The sequence below is a fragment of the Sorex araneus genome, chromosome 7 (genome assembly GCF_027595985.1).
Source record: "Sorex araneus isolate mSorAra2 chromosome 7, mSorAra2.pri, whole genome shotgun sequence".
Classification (NCBI taxonomy): Eukaryota; Metazoa; Chordata; class Mammalia; order Eulipotyphla; family Soricidae; genus Sorex; species Sorex araneus.
This window is the reverse complement of record NC_073308.1, coordinates 63,342,061-63,360,768: the sequence shown is the minus strand read 5'-3', so window position 1 is coordinate 63,360,768 and position 18,708 is coordinate 63,342,061. Positions and strand designations below refer to the sequence as shown.

The 18,708-nt window shown below is 48.6% G+C and overlaps 1 protein-coding gene across 1 annotated transcript in view; it reads right to left on the bottom strand.

The window, feature by feature from the left end:
- NR3C2 (nuclear receptor subfamily 3 group C member 2) overlaps nt 1-18,708 on the bottom strand; it is a 331,105-nt gene that overhangs the window by 27,295 nt on the left and 285,102 nt on the right. Inside the window, exons 7-8 of the mRNA XM_004606186.2 lie at nt 9,083-9,213; nt 961-1,118 (exon numbers count right to left, since the gene is read on the bottom strand). Of these exons, the coding sequence (XP_004606243.1) occupies nt 961-1,118; nt 9,083-9,213 (289 nt within the window). The remainder of the gene's footprint in view (nt 1-960; nt 1,119-9,082; nt 9,214-18,708) is intronic.

Below are 18,708 nucleotides of genomic sequence, written 5' to 3'. Positions count from 1 at the left end.
ACTACAAAGTGACATTCTTTCATCAACCCATCCCTAGACAGATAACATTCCACGGGCATAAACAAAGTGCTAAAGGATGAACCATTGTTTCAATAGTAATAAGTCTTCAAGCCTGTCAACGCTGTCTTTAATGACAGAGAAATAACCAAGACAGAATTTCTTATGCAAATCTTATAGGCTGAATGGGGTTAATCCAGTTTCCAAAAGGAAGATTCAAAACTGCCCAACTATGAGAAAATGAAGGTGGCATGACCCTGAACAACTTTCTCTGAGCTGAGCTAGGAGTAAGTGTTTGCAACATGAAATAGGAAGCACTTTTGAAATGACCAAACAAAGCGTTATCCAGATCCATTGTTTTTGGTCAGCTGCTAACAGCCCCCTGTGTATCTGAGCAAGGTCTTAGTTTACTCTCATTCTAGCCACAAATCAAGAGAGATGACCCGGATGGAGAATAAAGAATGCCGGATCCAGCATTGGCAAAGGCCGAGATGGTCGATCCCAGCTGGCCCTGGACCACAGCTAATGTTTGGTCAAGGTTGGTTATCAGCTGAAGAGTTGTCAGAGATGGGACACCACTTCTGCAGAGCTAAAAGAAGCATTTCTGCTAACCAAACATTTCCGAAATGTTGAAACTTGATCAGGTCTGCGTGGCTAGTGGATCTGGAGACCTCGCCTCTCTGTGGTGGCGTGGGACTCCCCACCCTGCTCAACGAAGGCAGGAGCCACGCCTTTCAGCTTAACATGTTGACACCAGTGAATTAGGGCACATCTCAGTGTGAGCCACCGGTGGTACATGCTCCCACCAAAGGGGTGTGAAGATATTTCCTGCTTCGTTAGCTCTTCCCTTCTTATCTCTTCCTAATCTTCCCAAAGTCCCAGGAGCTCTTCCTCAACTCACCTGTTGCCCCGGTCAATGGTGCACACCTGTTGAGCGACCAGGCACGCACGGGTTCTACTTACATCATGCATGGAGTCCAGAAGCTTGGTCAGTTGGTAGAACCGCTGCCAGCTTTGCCCAGAATTGTTGGGGCACTTTGTCACCACCTTCCGCAGCTCTTTGATGTAATTTGTCCTCATTTCTTCAAACGCACTCTGGCTTTTGAGGCCATCCTTTGGAACTGCATTGAAGGAAACACATGTAAATTCCCTGCATGCTGAAAAACAGTTTTGGCATCTTTGCTGTGAGAGACCTAGAATGTTCTGAGCCTTTTAGGCTCAAATCATATCGATACCAACTCTCAACTAATTGATGAATAAATACGGCAGTAACCTAATGCTAAACTCCTTTATTTTTTAAAAAAATTTTTCTATAGGGGCTGGAGCAATAGCACAGCGGGTAGGGCATTTGCCTTGCATGCGGCCAACCCGGGTTCGATTCCCAGCATCCCATATGGTCCCCTGAGCACTGTCAGGGATGGTTCCTGAGTGCGGAGCCAGGAGTAACCCCTGTGCATTACCAGGTGTGACCCAAAAAGCAAAAAAAAAAAATTTCTATAAAGTTGTTCATTTATAAAAATGGTTTCTTACGTTCAATATTCCAACACCAACCATTGCCTAATGGTAAATTCTTGCATGCACACATAGGGTAATAATAGCACTAACAGTGACGAGGGCTTACTCCTGGCTCTGTGCTCGGCGATCACTACTGGCTGGGTTTGGGAGACCATTGCAGAGCCAAGGATTGAACCCGGGCAGGTTAGCCATGTGCAAGGCAAGTACCTTCCCTACTGTACTATCTCTGGGTTCCAATAATATCACTTTTATTTTGTGGGTTTAACTTGCACAGGGCACAAACAGTTTGCATAGGGTACAGCTGGCTTAATCTTGACATCCAACTACAAACAGGAATGTTCTACTGTTCTCATTTAAAGCGGAGGAAACTATGAGGGCAGAGGGTTTAAACCCTGGTCCACGGACACAGACAGTAGCCCGGGACAGCCATCAACTCAGGTCTGTTTCCAACGTTTGTGTCTTCGCCGCAAATGCCACCCTCCCTTGCAGCCTGTCATCAAAGTGTTTTCTGAACGCTCACTTGTCAATAGCTCAGAAGTAGGAAAATCAACTTTGATTTTCCAGGACAACTGGCAGAGCCACCACCTAAGCTGGGGCTAGAATTAGAACGCCACATCTTCAGATTCAAGTTCAAATATCAAAGACACTTGGAAACTGGCCGTCTACCAAAGGAGGATGTGCACGCGAAGAAGCACTTTCCACCCTCTCTGTTCCCCAGGCACGTGACCTCCCGCACAGCCCTGGGTGTGGGGGGGGAGAAGCTGACGTTGGCCTTTATCGGAGACAGAGAACGGCAGCCGAGGGACAATAAAGGTGCCATTTCCAGGCAGGCAGAAAGCATCGGCCTTTGCTTTCTTCTTTTATGGAGAGGCTCCTTTTACCTAATGAAACCCAAAAATATGCCCCTGGGACTCAGGATTTGGGGCGAATCAAGTGCTTCTCTGACCTGCTAGGAAGTATGGCTTTCTGCCACGACACGGGGCCAACACGGTCTGCCTTCTAGAAGGGGAGGCATGTCCAGTGGCCTCCCTCTGGACAGCTAGCTACCTATGGCCTTGATTTTGGAGGACAGCTGACACATGACTTTTTTTTTATTTTTTTTTATTTTTGAGGGTACAGTTACAGATTTATACACTTTTGTGCTTATACTTCCCTCATACAAAGTTCGGGAACCCATCCCTTCACCAGTGCCCATTCTCCACCACCCGTAAACCCGGCGTCCCTCCCACCCTCCCCAATCCCATCTCCCCCCCACCCCACCCTGCCACTGTGACAAGGCATTCCCTTCTGTTCTCTCTCTCTAATTAGCTGTTGTGGTTTGCAATAAAGGTGTTGAGTGGCCGCTGTGCTCAGTCTCTAGCCCTCATTCAGCCCGCAACTCCCTTCCCCCACATGGCCTTCAACTACAATGTAGTTGGTGATCGCTTCTCTGAGTTGCCCTTTCCCCGGAACGTGAGGCCAGCCACGAAGCCATGGGGTCAACCTCCTGGTACTTATTTCTACGGTTCTTGGGTATTAGTCTCCCACTCTGATATTCTATATACCATAGATGAGTGCAGTCTTTCTATGTCTGTCTCTCTCTTTCTGACTCATTTCACTCAGCATGAAACTTTTCATGCCCATCCACTTAACTACAAAATTCTTGACTTCCTTTTTTCTAACAGCTGCATAGTATTCCATTGTATAGATGTACCAAAGTTTCCTCAACCAGTCATCCGTTTTGGGGCATTCGGGTTTTTTCCAGATTCTGGCTATTGTAAACAGTGCTGCGATGAACATACATGTGCAGATGTTGTTTCGATTGTACTTTTTTGCCTCTCTGGGATATATTCCCAGCAGTGGTATTGCTGGGTCAAATGGGAGCTCAACCTCTAGTTTTCTGAGAATCGTCCATACTGTTTTCCAAAAGGGCTGAACTAGCCGGCATTCCCACCAGCAGTGTAGAAGGGTCCCTTTCTCCCCACATCCTCTCCAACAGCGGTTGCTTTTGTTCTTTTGGATGTGACACATGACTTTTTGAGAAATAAAATCACTCCAAACTCTGTTTTCAGGAGACAAAGAGTGGAGGAGAATTCATCAGGCAATTATTAACTTTTGGAGTTTGATAGCGCTTTTCCGTGCATTTGTCACATGATTGGCTAATTGGTCATAACTGGTAGACATCATCCTTCGTGTGGTCAGGGGCACTACAGAAAGATGGCATGCGTTTCTACGTGGGCCTGCGTGTAACAGTTTCTGAATAAACCCTGCCAGCCTGCAGAGAGCTAGGGATTCGCTCGCGCACAAATTTCAAGTGCTCTGTTCGTCATCTCCTCCTGGAGGTGAACGGCCGAGGCCTTTCCTCTGCGGTTTATCTACATCTATCTTTGTCGGGGGAAATAAATTCCTCACAGCAACAACCTTGCCACCGCAATATGTGCTGTGGTTTCATGTTCAGTGTTTGACATTCAGATGAGTTAAAAGCCATCTGTTATAAGCGCCCTCGTCCCTTTAAAACTAAAACCACCTCGTTTTAAAGGTCTGCAAAACACACACCGGGCCGGTAATAACCTGGATGCTGCAGTGGCACGACAGAGTTACCTTCCCCTGCAGTTTTTTTTTTTTCCTTTTTGGGTCACACCCGGCAATGCACAGGAGTCATTTGTGGCTCATGCACTCAGGAATTACCCCTGGTGGTGCTCAGGGGACCATATGGGATGCTGGGATTCGAACCCGGGTCGGCCGCATGCAAGGCAAATGCCCTCCCCGCTGTGCTATCTCTCCAGCCCTTCCTCTGCAGTTTTAATGTTAGCTTCAAACTCCTAGAAAGAAACAGAAAATTCACCAACTCCATCGCCCCTCACAGATTCAGATGAAGAGAAACACTCCCCCTTCCCCACCCCCCCCGCAGTCAATCATTTATCATGAAACAAGTTTCAATCTTCACATAAAACCATGACTTTTCACCAGACTTACTGAAAAGCCACTACAGGATTTTATAAAATGTTACACAGCCAACACCTTATTTTTCAACAGAGGCACCTAAGGGCATCACCCTGTCCCTAAAAGTGACCTAAGACGGAGTGAAAACTTTCCCTCCCGTATTCCATCACTGGTTGGTACCCGTCCCCAGATTAACCAAAGACCTTTCTCCATCTAACTGCCGTGTGTTCTCAGACCTGTGGACTCGTGGCCCGTGTCCCCCGTGGGCTCCCCCTGTGACTGCAATGGCGTGCACCAATTTCCCAGCCTGAAACAAACTCACAAATAAAGAAGAACTTAAGCAAAACCTTAGTTTTTGGAGGCGTGCCCAGATTTTCTGATTTACTTATTAGATGCAGCAGGGTGGCTGGAAACCGCCCAAAGTCTCGGGGCTGGAGAAGAGCAAAGAGACGGGTGGGGTGGGCGCGCATCTGCTTTCCTCTGTAAGCAGATGGCACACCAGGTCCTCTTGATGTCACCCCTCCAGCCCGGCCCCGGGCCCCGGCCATCAGGTGAGCAACTGAACATTCCAAACAGGAGGAAAAATGTTCGTGCATCCGTCAGAGATGAGCAAAATAAGCTCATTCCTATAAAGCCTGCAGCTTTTATGATTCATGCACCGTTCATGTTTTCCTGCCCTTTTCAATGGGCTTTTCTCGCTTCTACACGAATCAGAATCTGAAAGTACTGAGTTACAGGGAAGTGTAATGCTTTCATTCAGGTTGCCTGAGCTGATTGCTGAATTGATGCGGGTGGGGTGAGCTCCCTGACGGTGTGTGTGTGGCAAAGGATGATATGCAAATTAAGATGAAGTCATGAACGTTTATCACGAATTAGTGCCACATTAGCATTTTTTAGGGGGGAAAGTTTACCAGGGGCTGGAGTGATAGCACAGCGGGGAGGGCATTTGCCTTGCACGCGGCTGACCCAGGTTCGATTCCCAGCATCTCACATGGTCCCCTGAGCACCGCCAGGAGTAATTCCTGAGTGCAAAGCCAGGAGTAATGCCTGTGCATCACCGGGTGTGACCCAAAAACCAAAAACCAAAGCAAAATCAAAAGTTTACCAATGTGATTAGGTCACTGGAAAGCTTTTCTTTTGGTTTGGTTTTGCTTTGGGGCCACACTTGGCAGTGCTCAGGGCTTACTTGTGGCTCTGTGCTTAAGACTTACTCCTGGCTCTGCACGCAGGGATCACCCCTAAGAGACTCAGGAGAACACAGATCACAGGGACTGAACCCAGGTCACCCAGTGCAAGGCAAGCACCCTACCTGTTTCCTATCGCTCTGGCTCTGGAACGTTTTTAAAATATTTCCGTGCGCCCACCCCCCCTACCCCCCGCAGGACTAAAGTGAAAGACAGTGGATAGAGTGATTACTTTGCTCACGGCCAACCACCACTGAATCCCCAGCACCTTAGGGTCCCCTGAGAACCGCCAGGAGTGATCTCAGGGCACTGAGCCAGGAGTAAGTCCTGAGCATTGCTGAGGTGTTGGGTGTGATCCCCAAACCAAGAGGAAACAACAGCAACCACAACTATTTTTCTAACAAACCATTAACATCACTTGGGAAGGGAAATTAAATCAGCCCATCCTCGGAATTCGAGTCCAACCAGGATGAACAGGAACCCAAAGCCCGGAAAAGAGCCAGTTCTGGGGACCCAGTGGCTGGTGCCTCATAAGCGTGAGTGTGGTGTGCCACAGCGAGTGGGGTTGTAGGAAATAGTGGGGTGACAGCCCCCAACTCCCTGCAACAAAATTCATGAAAATTAAAAGGCCAAAAGCAGCCTGAAAGGCCAGAAGCTTGGTCCCGCCAGACCAAACACCATTGGGCAGGGCCCCTGCCCAGACACCACTGCCCACGGGCGCCCCAGCCGGACCCTGACACCGGAAGTCCTTGCAGAAACGACAGCATTGCCTCGCACGAGGCGACGGAGGTCTGATCCCTGGCATCCCATAGGGTCCCTCCAGCCTGTCAAAGTGATTTCTGAGCTCAGAGCCAGAAGTAAATCCTGAGCTTCACCAGATATGCCCCCTTGCCATTCCATCCGCCCCCCAAAAAGAGAAAAATTGAAGGTCTGGGTCAGCTATTGAGTGAGGGGATACTTAGCAAACCCATTCAACTAACTTCCTTTTCTTTTTTCTTTTTTTTTTTGCTTTTGCTTTTTGGGTCACACCCGGCGATGCCCAGGGATTATTCCTGGCTCTGCACTCAGGAATTACCCCTGGTGGTGCTCAGGGGACCATATGGGATGCTGGGAATCGAACCCGGGTCAGCCACATGCAAGGCAAACACCCTACCCACTGTGCTATTGCTCCAGCTCCTCAACTAACTTCCTTTTCAAAATGGAGAGCCCAAGCCCTAAGGTGGGTGTCCACGTTAAATTAGACACTGCATGGAAAACCCCTCGTGAGCTGTGGCTGTTGAGCCAAAGGGGTCCCGATCTCCCTGCCCCTGCCCCTGGCTGATCCCGAGCTTGCTCTCCCCTCCAGGCCCCTCTCTGGGCGTGTGTCTGGCAGTCACGCCGCTCACCAGGCGTCAGCCTGTGGCTCAGGGGCTGACTCTGCCCTGTTTCCCCCTCAGCCTCTCAGCAGGGTCCGGCTGCCCCCAATGCCTCCACTCTGCTCTCAGCTCTCCGTGCTGGGGTTTGGTGAGGACCAAAGTGAACCCTGAATCCTGTTCTCTGGTTTCTTCTGGCGCGGGGGTCAGTGTTTCTCCCTCCTTTCCCTCACTGGGGTCCCCTTCAGACTCGCTTTCCTTCCTGTGCCCCACACCCGTCCCCGTTTTGCCAAGCCTCCCCCAACCCCACGTACGCAACTTTCACCCTGGAATATTCTGGGGGTCCGTGGGGAGTGGAGGGGGGTGCATATAGCTCCCAGTTGAGAACTGCGGCCTCTGTCACTGGCGTTTTTCCTCTCACACGTGGGTCCGGAGGCCGAGGAAGCTTCCCATGGAGCTAAAGACCCGCTGGGCTCCTTACTGAAGCCCAGTGGTTAGCTCTGGAAGGCTTCCCTTGGGGTCGTCAAGAGAGAAAAAGCCCTTTAAGGAGTCCGTGTGACTCACGGCCCTCCCACGAGGGGCTCCCCCCGTGCCCCCCTGCTCCCAGCGCAATGCCTCCAGGCCGGGGCCGGGGCTGCTCCTTTCAGATCTGTTTCTGGGCTGCCCCACTTGAACTCAGGCTTCAGTGCTCTTGAGCTGCTGGGGTTCCACTCCACACCGTCCACACTCCTGCTCTCCACTGGGACACGTCTGGAAATGAGCCGGATCCAAAGGGCTCCCGTGGCACGTTCCTCACACAGTGCTCCCAGCCCGAGCATCCCATCCTCTCAGGGCATCACTCCTCTCCCTCGTCTCCCCGCCCAGCATCTGCGTCTCTTGTAGCCTAGGCCGTGAGAATTCCCTTCTCCCGGGGAGCAAGGCCAACCCTGCGAGTTTTCCCTGAATCCCTCTGTTCCCGCCGATCTTATCAGCAACCTTCTGCGTCTGGGCCACGGGCCCAGTGGTTCACAGGAAGTCGGCGGGGTTTCTCTTTGCTCGTCTCCCTCGGTTTCCTGCTCCATCTAGTCTAGTGCTGGATGAATCTCCGCAGACCTAGCCCTGGGCGCTCCAGAGGTCCCAAGAGGCCAGCTGTCCTCGGCAGGCAATGAGGAACATGCTGGTCCCGTTTACAGCCCAGCCTTCTTCCCACTCCTCCCCGACCCAAGATAACCTGATGCACTTTGAAAACTTAAATGAACATCTAAAGAAAAAATACAAATAAAGAAAGGTAGGGACTGGAGAAAAACTCCAAGGGGTAAAGTGCTTGCCTTGTGGCTGCTCCCGGTTCGAATTCTGGGTACCACATATGGTGCCCCCAGGCACTGCCAGGGGTCACTCCTAGGCACAGAGCTAGGAACAGGCCTCAAGGATAGCAGGGCGTGGCCTCGAAACAAAAATAAAAGATGAAGAAACTAAAGAGGAGGCTCCCAACTCCGCTGGGATGACTGGCTGGATGGCCCCTTGCCCCCGCTTGCTGACACCATGATCACCAACAGGAACATCACCGACAGGACCCCCCGATTTCCAACCCTCGCCCAGGACTCGGCTTCCCCAGGGGCCCTTCTTCAGCCACACACCAGAGCACACTTCCCTCCCTTGTGCCACCAGACACGCCCTCTCGGTGCCCGTGACAGGCTCTGACCACAGAGCACAGCTACCTTGGAGCTGATGTCACAGAAGAATTCTCCAAACCACGTTCTGTCACTTGCCTTTCGTAGAGATCAGATTCGAGGTCTACAAAGGTGGCAGAACAAACATTCCCGCAGGGCAGAGACTGCGCCCCACTTACCCCTACAGTCCCTGGCTGGACCAGCTCTGACCACACACACAAGGGACACTTGCTGAATTATTGGGGCTGGATGGACGAAGGCAGTGGAGGGAGATGCCGTCACGGACCCAAACTCTGTCAGACTCAAAGAAACTTAACTCACCGTGCACCTGAGCCCTCTACCCACCTGCTCCGTTTTTGAAAACAACAACTCGCCGCCACTACCAACAGCCGTGGCTCCTAGAGGCAAGAGGACGGGACAACCGCGCAGAGAGAAGACCCAAGGAGCGAGGACCCGCACTCACTTGTGCTGAGCAGCAGCAGGACTTTCATCACGGTGTACTCTTCGAAGGTGAGCTGCAGGCGGACGAACTGAAGGCTGATTTGGTGCATCCCCTGGCAGAGTTCGTACATGGCCGACTGGTGCATCTTCTCCCTGACGAGAGAAAGGAAGCAGCGGTCGAGACAGGCCAGGCGCAGGACCCACCCCCGCCGGGGAGCCGGTGGCGCCCGACTCGGGGGCCCGAGTCAGGGTTTTCCCGTCTGGCTCCAGCCCAGAGCTGATGTGTGCTCTGGAGAGGAGTTAGTGGCCTTCTGCAGCGACTGGGAAACGGCTCCTAGACCGACCCTCAGGGCACAGGCATCGACTTGGAAGGAAGGAGGCTGACGGCTCCCCTGCCTCCCCAGTTAATTGTTTTTTAAAACTTTTTACTTTGTTATTATTATTATTTATGCTTTTTGGGTCACACCTGGTGATGCACAGGGGTTACTCCTGGCTCTGCACTCAGGAATCACCCCTGGCACTGCTCAGGGGACTATATGGGATGCTGGGATTCGAACCTGGGTCGGCCGCGTGCAAGGCAAACGCCCTACCCGCTGTGCTATTCCTCCAGCCCTTAACTTTATTATTTATTTATTTATTTATTTATTTAGCTTTTGGGGTCACATCTGGTGATGCACAGTGGTTACTCCTGGCTCTGCACTCAGGAATTACTCCTGGCACTGCTCAAAGAACCATGTGGGATGCTGGAATCAAACCCAGGTTGGCTGCATGCAAGGCAAACACCCTACCTGCTGTGCTGTTGCTCTAGCCTCCTGAACTCTAGTGCAGCGGGTAGGGCGTTCGCCTTGCACGTGGCCAACCCGGGTTAGATTCCTCCACCCCTCTCAGAGAGCCCAATAAGCTACTGAGAGCATCTCACCCGCATGGCAGAGCCTGGCATTATTTTAAAATGTTTTAAAAATTTATTCTTCTTATTTTTAATTATTGAATCACCGTGAGATAGTTACAAACATTCATGTTTGAGTTTCAATCATACAATGATCAAACACCCATCACTCCTCCAGTGCACATTCCCCACCATTAATGTCCCCAGTATACCCACACCCCCCTTTCCAAATAGAAACAACTTTGGAACTGTGTATCTCAAGGTGAGTCAATTAGAAAAAAAAAAGGAAAAATCAAACAAAATAGCAGCAAAAACACCCCGAAGTGCCCACAACTCTCTTCCGATCCCTATGTCCATTCTGGACCAATGTTCCATCAGGCTTTTCCCAAGCGTGTGTCACTGAGGACCACAGTCATTCCAGCTGTAATGAGATTAGCCCAAAAGCAAGGCTGCTGTTCTCATTCCCCCTCAGCCGCAGGCCCCAGGCCCTCCCTGCAAACCCAGGCTGACCTCTGCCAGTCTGATTTCCCCCGGACAAAGATCTGCAGCAGTGGTTTGGGAGGATAAGTGTGAGAAATGTCTCAAAGGGGAGAAGCCCCATGGAACAGGTCTCTTTGATAAAGACAGTGGTAGCCAGGCCCGTCCTGGACACGGTTCCACTTAAGTACCAACCAGCCTTCTCCCTCCGCCAAACACAGAGGGGCCAGCAAGACCATTTTTTTTTTAAAATTTTATTGAATCGCTGTGAGACAGTTACAAGCTTTCACGTTTGGGTTACAATCTCACAATGATCAAACACCCATCCCTCCACCAGTGCACATTCCCCATCACCTATATCCCGGGTATACCCCCCCTTTCCGACCCTCCCCCTGCCTCTAAGGCAGACAATATTCCCCATACTCTCTCTCTACTTCTGGGCATTGTGGTTTGCAACACAGACACTGAGAGGTAGCCATGTTTGGTCCATTATCTATTTTCAGCATGCATCTCCCATCCCAACTGGTTCCTCCAGCCATCATTTTCTTAGTGATCCCTTCTCTATTCCATCTGCCTTCTCCCCTCCGCTCATGAAGCAGGCTTCCAGCTATGGGGCAATCCCCCTGGCCCTTGTATCTACCATCCTTGGGTGTCAGCCTCATGTGATGCTACCCCACACTCCACAAATGAGTGCAGTCCCTCTATGTCCCTCTCTTTCTGACTCATGGATAGACATGGGGAGTATCATGCTAAGACCAATGTTGAGTGCCAAGAGAGTCCCAGCTTTCTCACCCCAGAGGTCAGCACAGCCTCATCTTGCTTGGCGTCCCCTGGGGGAGACCCCGAGGAATACCACCTTGTCATCACCAGAATGGAACAAATGAGAGACTCCAGGAGAGAAGAACCCGGAGGGGACTTTCAGCGGGGCCAAAGAATCAGAAGAGAAGGTCCGAGGGCTGATGCGTTTCCAGTGAGGAATGGAAATGCCCTGGGAACAGCACGGTGCCCCCTTCTCCTGGGACACCCCCTCAGCTTGCAAAAAATCGATCTCACCTCCAGAAGCCATATGAGGAAAAACCCACCCCGGAGCGGAGCAGATAATGCTTTCCTCTGCATCATTCTTACGTTCTTCCTTTCCCCTAAGAAGCTGGGAGCTCTTTTTAATTAAAGAAATATTTTAAAAATACATAGGCGTACAACCAAGAGAAAATAATAGCAGGAGCCGATGGCCCCGATCGTCCAGAAATAACAATGGGAACAGACGCTAATATTTTGGCCAACCACCCCCCCACACTCTCCCTCCCCACTTGAGCTTTTAAAATTAATCATGAAAGTGCCCGGGGCCTGTTTTCCACCAGCTCCCATTTATCTTCCACAGCCAAAGAGGGAGCCGCCCACACGGAGTCTCTGTTCTTAGCCGTATGCAGAGTATCTCACTCCACAGCTAACAAAGGACACCAGGACTCCGCTGTCTTATGTAAATGTGAAATGGGATCCGCACATCCTCGGCAGCCTATTTTCATGCTGCGCTGTCCTGCTGAGATGGGTCCCCGTTTTAACACAGGTGACCATTCAGGCTGTGAATTTCGCTCCCTGACTAGGGATGGCACCCATCTCGCTTAGCCAGTCCCCGCCTGATGGACACACACGTGGGCTGTTTCCTCCTGATTGCTTGCACGCACACATACACACACAGTGCCCAGGGAACAGCTCTGCGTGTTTCTGTCTCCGGGACGCCAAAGGGAGACAGAACTGCTGAGTCATAGGTTCCTGCACATCTGCTGCCTTCATTCCCACCGGTAGGAGATGAGCGAGTCCTTCCTTCCACACCCTCCCCGAGACTTGCCGTGATCCAATGAACGTGTTTTCAATCTGATCGGGGCTGACAGAGCAGCCCACTTTCTTGTTTTTCTTTGCACTTGCATTATTTCCAGTAGACAGAACGTTTCTCCGAATCTCTCAAATGTTTACTAATCATTTGGGGGGCTCTTCTTGAGATATTGATCTCATCATAGCATTAAGATTTTTACTGGTATTTTTTTCTTTCTCTTCTATTACTAAGAAGTAGTGACAGATGCTCACTCCGTATATATAATATGTATATGTACATATACTTTTTAAATTTTTCTTGCCTTAAAAGTTTGATCTGATATTAGTATTCCTTCTCCCTCCCTTCTCATCTTTCTTCTGTTCCCGTTTTAGAACCTGTCTGATATATTCTTTTTAATTGTTGAGTTCCAAGCTTCCCACAGAATTATATTTCACACATGTCTCTTATAAACAGCAAAAAAGCTGGACTCAAGAAGTCAAGACTCTGCATTTTAATAGCTCACTTTAATCTGTTTTCATTTATGAATGCTTACTGATATGTTTGGATTTTTTCAACCATTTAAAATTTCTCTCCTCCTTTTCTTCAACTCCCCCTCCTTTTATTAGATTGTGGCAACCTTTTCAAGACCCTGCTTTTTTGCCTCTCTGTGGATTGAGGAGGTTTGCATTCCATTTTTGCTCTTTAAATAATTAACAGATGAATTGCATACCTAAAAAAAAATTTTAAAGATAATCTAGATTTCCTACCTCCGTTTTATATTATTTCTCTAAATTATGCTTGATTATCTCTGCAAATACTTATAACATTTTTTTGTGGAGATGTCTTTTACTTGGCAGTATTCAGGGATTACTCTAAGCAGTGCTTGGGGGAACATATATCATGATAGGGACTAATCTAGGGTCCAGCCTCATACAAGGCAAGTACCGTAATCCCTGTATTATCTCTCTAGCCCCATATCTGTAAATACTTTTAACATGTTTATTTTATTGGTCCTCCAGATCCTTTGAAGGGGAGGGCACAGCTGGTGCTGTAACACTGTTCTTCTGTTGTTTGTCAATTTGCTTGAGCGGGCACCAGTAACGTCTCTATTGTGAGACTTGTTGTTACTGTTTTTGGCATATTGAATATGCCACAGGTAGCTTGCCAGGCTCTGCTGTGTGGTCAGGACACTCTAGGCAGCTTGCCAGGCTCTCTGAGAGGGGCGAAGGAATCGAACCCGGGTTGGCCGCGTGCAAGGCAAATGCCCTACCCGCTGTGCTATGGCTCCGGTGCTGTGGAGAGGGGCTATAATGCTGGGGATTGAACTGAGGGCTCAGACAGGCCAGGTATCTGCTCTACTCCCTGAGCCATGTTCAGCCATACTGCGCCTCACTTCCTGCTATTTTTCACAGTTTTTTATCATGCTAATATTCCCATATAACACATAATTTCTTTTTACTTTTTCTTTTGGTTTTGAGGCCACACTCAGTGGTGCTCAGGAATCACTCCTGGCTCTGTACTTGAAGACCTGTGAGAGCCGAGAATCGAACCCAGGCCTCCTGCAAAGCTAGGCAAGCGCTCAGCTGCTTTGGCAAGTATTATCTACTGAAAACCCCCCAGCATCTGGGGAAAGGGATTCTTTGGGAAATTTTACCCTGGGTAAAGTCGGGGATAACTGGGGGTCTAAGCATTTCACTTCTTCTAGGATGCATGTTTTTCTGGTTTCTTGGCTTATAGACTTTTGGTGAAACTGGTGTTGTTTATTTATTTTGTGCTAATTTTTAAAAAAATTACTTATGTTTATGAAGTTGTTCTTGACTTATTACAGTCAGTATTCCCACCACCAGTGCACCTTCCCACCACCATGATTTCTAATTTTCCCAACCACCCCTCAAGTCTGCCACTATCACAGGCCCTGAATAATTTATTTTATATTACTTGTCATAATTCTCTAAAAATGATCAAAAAATATTTCCTTAGAAGGTGTGTGAATGTTATTGTATCTTGCCATGGTGCCATTAAGCCCTTGTAGAAGAGATTACTAACATTGTTACCGATTAAGCCCTGTGTTTATATATATATATGTATATATATATATATGTATATATATGTACTAATTGAATTGGTTGCCTTCTACTTTATATCCCATCCCATGTGGTGTGCTATTCCTGGTTCACCAGTGATGTGGAGCTTGAGACACAGTGCACTTGCAAATGTGGCCATGCAATGCAGGAATTTATAAATTTTGAATGGGGTGATACTGTTGGAGTTTAACTGGATGGTGACCTTGGGTGCACCAGACAATAGAGCCTGGCTCGGGGTCTGGAAGCATCTTTGCAACTTGCTGATTTCTGTCAAGATTTATTGATGAGCTTCTGGATCACGGCTGGTTAGTGAGCCTATTTGGCCCAGAGGCAGTTCGTAGGTGTGACTGCAAGGCTTCTGGAAGAACAGGGAGATGGGGGGAGGTCGCCCATCCTCGGCTCCATAAGAGCCTGGAGATTTCAGTCACAAGAGTTTTCAACAGATCAGTTTCTGGATGAGGCTCCTCTCCTGCCATGGACTCTAGCTGCGAGTATGTGGCGATGGTGGAGTGTGCAGGTTTTTGGCTGCCTAGAAAATGGGTGCATTTTCAATAGGGATTTGACACTTGCCGCAGGCAGGCTAGCCTCTGATTTCACTTATCTGCCTCGCGATGTCCTGGTGTTGGCGCGGTGAGTGGAACCGTCCTGATTCACAGGGGAAATGTGCAGAGCCTGCCTGGCTGGTTGCCAAAGTCTCCAGCTCCAACTTCATGCAATCTCCCGTTCCTGTTTGTTTTCTAATGCCCATCCATAAGGCATCAATCTGCACCCCAAGCCTGTGGGCCAACTGGAGCTTTCACTCACCGTGAAAACCCTCTAGCTGTGAATTCTCTGTTCTTGCACTTCTTTTTTTTTTTTCTTTTCTCTTTGAGCTTGGCTATGTACTTAGCACTATTTTTTTTTAAATATAGAATTTTTATGTGTTTTAGAGCAAAAGTAAAAAAAGGGCCCAGTTCATGCCCACTCTTCTGAATGCTGACTATAAGCTTCTTCAGTGTAGAATCCACGTCTGATTTATTCGGGTGAGAGGCCAATAGGATAGGATAGACATAGGTCAAATAGCAGTCTTTGCTCCACAGATAATTTGTGAATGGGTGAAAGTGGGGTGGGGGAGGGGAGAGAGAACCCATGAGGACAAGCAAAGGAACTGGAAAATACAGGTGTGTTTTGTGGCCACAATGGTAAGGAAGAGGTAGCACTGTAGCATTGTCGTCCCATTGTTCATCGATTTGCTCGAGGGCACCAGTAACCTCTCCATTGTGAGACTTGTTACTGTTTTTGGTATATCAAATATGCCATGGGGAGCTTGCCAGGCTCTGCTGTGCGGGTGGGATACTTTCAGTGGCTTTCCGGGCTTTCCGAGAGAGACAGAAGAATCGAACCTGGGTTGGCCACGTGCAAGGCAAATGCCCTACCTGCTGTGCTATCGCTCCAGTCCAAGGAAGAGGTAATGCTGGAAAACTACAGAAAGGAAGACAGAAAGACTGAAAAAAAGAGAGTGGGCATTTGGGACATTTGCAAATGCATTTGCAGTTTTATTATTTTTTTTAAAAGGAGAGCAATTTAGATAGTAAAGCATGGAAAGCGTGTTGCAAATCAGGCATGGGACCTAATGCTGCACACATCTGCTTCCCGAGATGATGAGGAAAAGCTGGTCTCAGCAGGAGCCTCGATGTGTGGCTGTGTGAGCCGGCCGTGGGCCGCTTCCAAGATGCGGGCTTCTGTGATGTGGCACTGGGTGCTGACAATCATTCAATCCGCGCACTAGTGCGGGAATAACTGCACAGGGTTTCTTACATGGCACAAGCCCCAGGGGAGGCAGGATGGAGAGGCCACCAAAGACTTAAAGGCATTTGTTTGATTTTGTTGGATCTAGGGGGCCCTACCTGGTAGTACTCAGGGTTTACTTCCTGGCTCTGTGCTCAGGGATCACTCCTGGTGGGCTTGAGGGACCATATGGGGTGCCAGGTATTGAATCCAGGTCGGCCTTGTGCAAGGTAAGTATGAAACTTGCTGTACTATTGCTCCAGCCCAGAATACAAAGAAATATTTTAAGATCCAGTGATCCCTCCAAAGACTAGCAAAGACACCAGTTCTAAGAGGCCCGGGAGCCTCCCCGGTCATTGTCCCCAATCATCAAGGACTGGGAAGCCATGGTCCAAAGCACAAGGTGAGAGAAAGATGCATCAGATGGAAAGAACTCTCTCGTGTGGGCACGCAACAAAGACACAACAAAACAGAACCAAGAGCAACGTTTGAGCTCTAAGACTGAACTGCCGATTTCCAGAGGCAGAGGGGAAAGTAGGGCTCTAAAAATAGGGCTTAGAGACACCCCGAACTACAGCCTTCCGATGCAGTGATGACAATTAAGAAGAAACAAATGGTAGCTCTCCCCTTTTCTCCCTTCCTCTGTCCTCGGCTCCTTCCCCCGCCTCTTCTTTCTCTCTGAGATGATGGAGAGAAAAAAGTTCTTCTTGAGAGAGCCAGGATTATCTTGGCTGACGCAAACCCAGGAGAGAACTGAAACCGTCAGCTGGCTTTCCAGGAAAACTTTCTGTCCTGAATGGGGTGTCCCAAGAGAGGATCGTGAATCGAAGGCCAAGTTGGAGAGCAGGAAGGTGGAAAGGAACCCAGACACGAACCTGCCTCCTGTCCAAGCGTTTCCTTACCAGAGATGAGCACTACTCACAGATCAGAGGTTCCAGGGAGTCCTCTGACTGGACTCCAAAACACCAGAACGTTCGTGTATATGGCACCCCTCTGAAAAGTGAATTTTGTCCTTGGGGATGAAGAGGACCTCCTTCCCACTGCTTGAATAACCTCCAGGACTCCTGAGCAATCACGACAGAGCACCTCATTCCATCAAGCTCAACTTCTAGTTAAGAAGATTTGGGGCCGGGTACCGCGGAGCGATACCATATGATGCAGGTCGGGCCTTTACCTTGCACACGGCTGACTTGGGTTCTATCCCTGGCATCCCATACGGTCCCCCAAACACAGCCAGGAATAATTCCTGAATGCAGAGCCAAGAATAACCCCCTGAGCATCGCTAGGTGTGACCCTAAAGGCAAAAATAAAATGAAATAAAATATAAGAAAAGAAGACTCTCAATACCCTGTGAATTATCAGTCTACTCTCTCATGTGGAATTTGGTGACATGGCGCAGCCTGCCTCCAAACTGAGAATTTTCACTTCAAAAGCCCCCTCCCCCCCTTTCGCTCTCAGCTGCCAGCCTGCCAGAGATTTTTGCTCTTTTCTCTAGAGTATCTCTATAATTCCCAACATGTCCAGTACTTGGAACCTGGTACCTCTCTTATTTAGCCACTCATGTGCTCACCTTCTCCTACCTACGATGTGGCAAGAGTTTGTGTTTTCCAACACTGCTTCTATTTCCATGAGTGACACTGAGTTCACGAAATGAAGAGTAATGTGTACTCAGTATAGCTTGAAATTTCGAGAAAAGGCTAAACGAAGAGTAATCTCTACTCAGTGTAGCTTGAAATGTTGAGAAAGGATGCTGCTCTAAAAGACACATTTGACACTGCATCATTTTTTTCCACAATTAGGTTAAATACACAGAGATGTACATACAAAGAAATTGAAACAAGGAATATATATATATATATATATATGCATATATATGTCTTTTTTTGGTATGAGATTGGCACAAATTTTTCAATATGTACTTCACAAAAATGCTCTTGGCTACATACTTGTATTCATTTAAAAATCTTATCTCATTTTCTGTAGAATAATGAAAAAATATATAGCTTGCACTGGAAAAGATTTAAAGCTAACATAATAAATAATAAATAAAAAGGGGAACAGAGAGACAGTACAGGAATTAAGGTCTTTATTTTGCATGTGGACAATCATGAGTTGATCCCCAGAACCATAAATTATCCCTGAGCACTGCCAAAAGTGACCCTTGAGCAGAGAGTCAGGAGTAAGCTGTGAGCATCACCAGGTGTGGCCCCAAACAAAACAGAAATCTGATAAATAAAAGGAAATGCCAAAGTCACCTTCAAACTGTGGCTGGAGGGGAGCAGAGTGGCAAGTCACCAACTCTGGTCAATCCCTGGCACTGCACGGTCCCCCAAGCACAGAGCCAGAACAGCCCCTGAGCACTGCGGAGTGAGGCCCAGCTTACCCCCATCCCTACTCTGCCCACCCAAATAAGAGAGAAAAAGAAGATAAGTGAGGTGGGAAATACTTCGAAGTTAAATGATTATTAGCTTTAGTAACTGAGAACCAGCAATCTCTCTACTTGAAAGCAGTGGGTCCTTGATCCATTTCTAAATACCCTTTCATTTGTAGGTACGAGGTCTACTCTAAAATAAATAAACACAATCTCTGCAGAGAGAGAGCATAGACATTAAGGCTTTACAGAC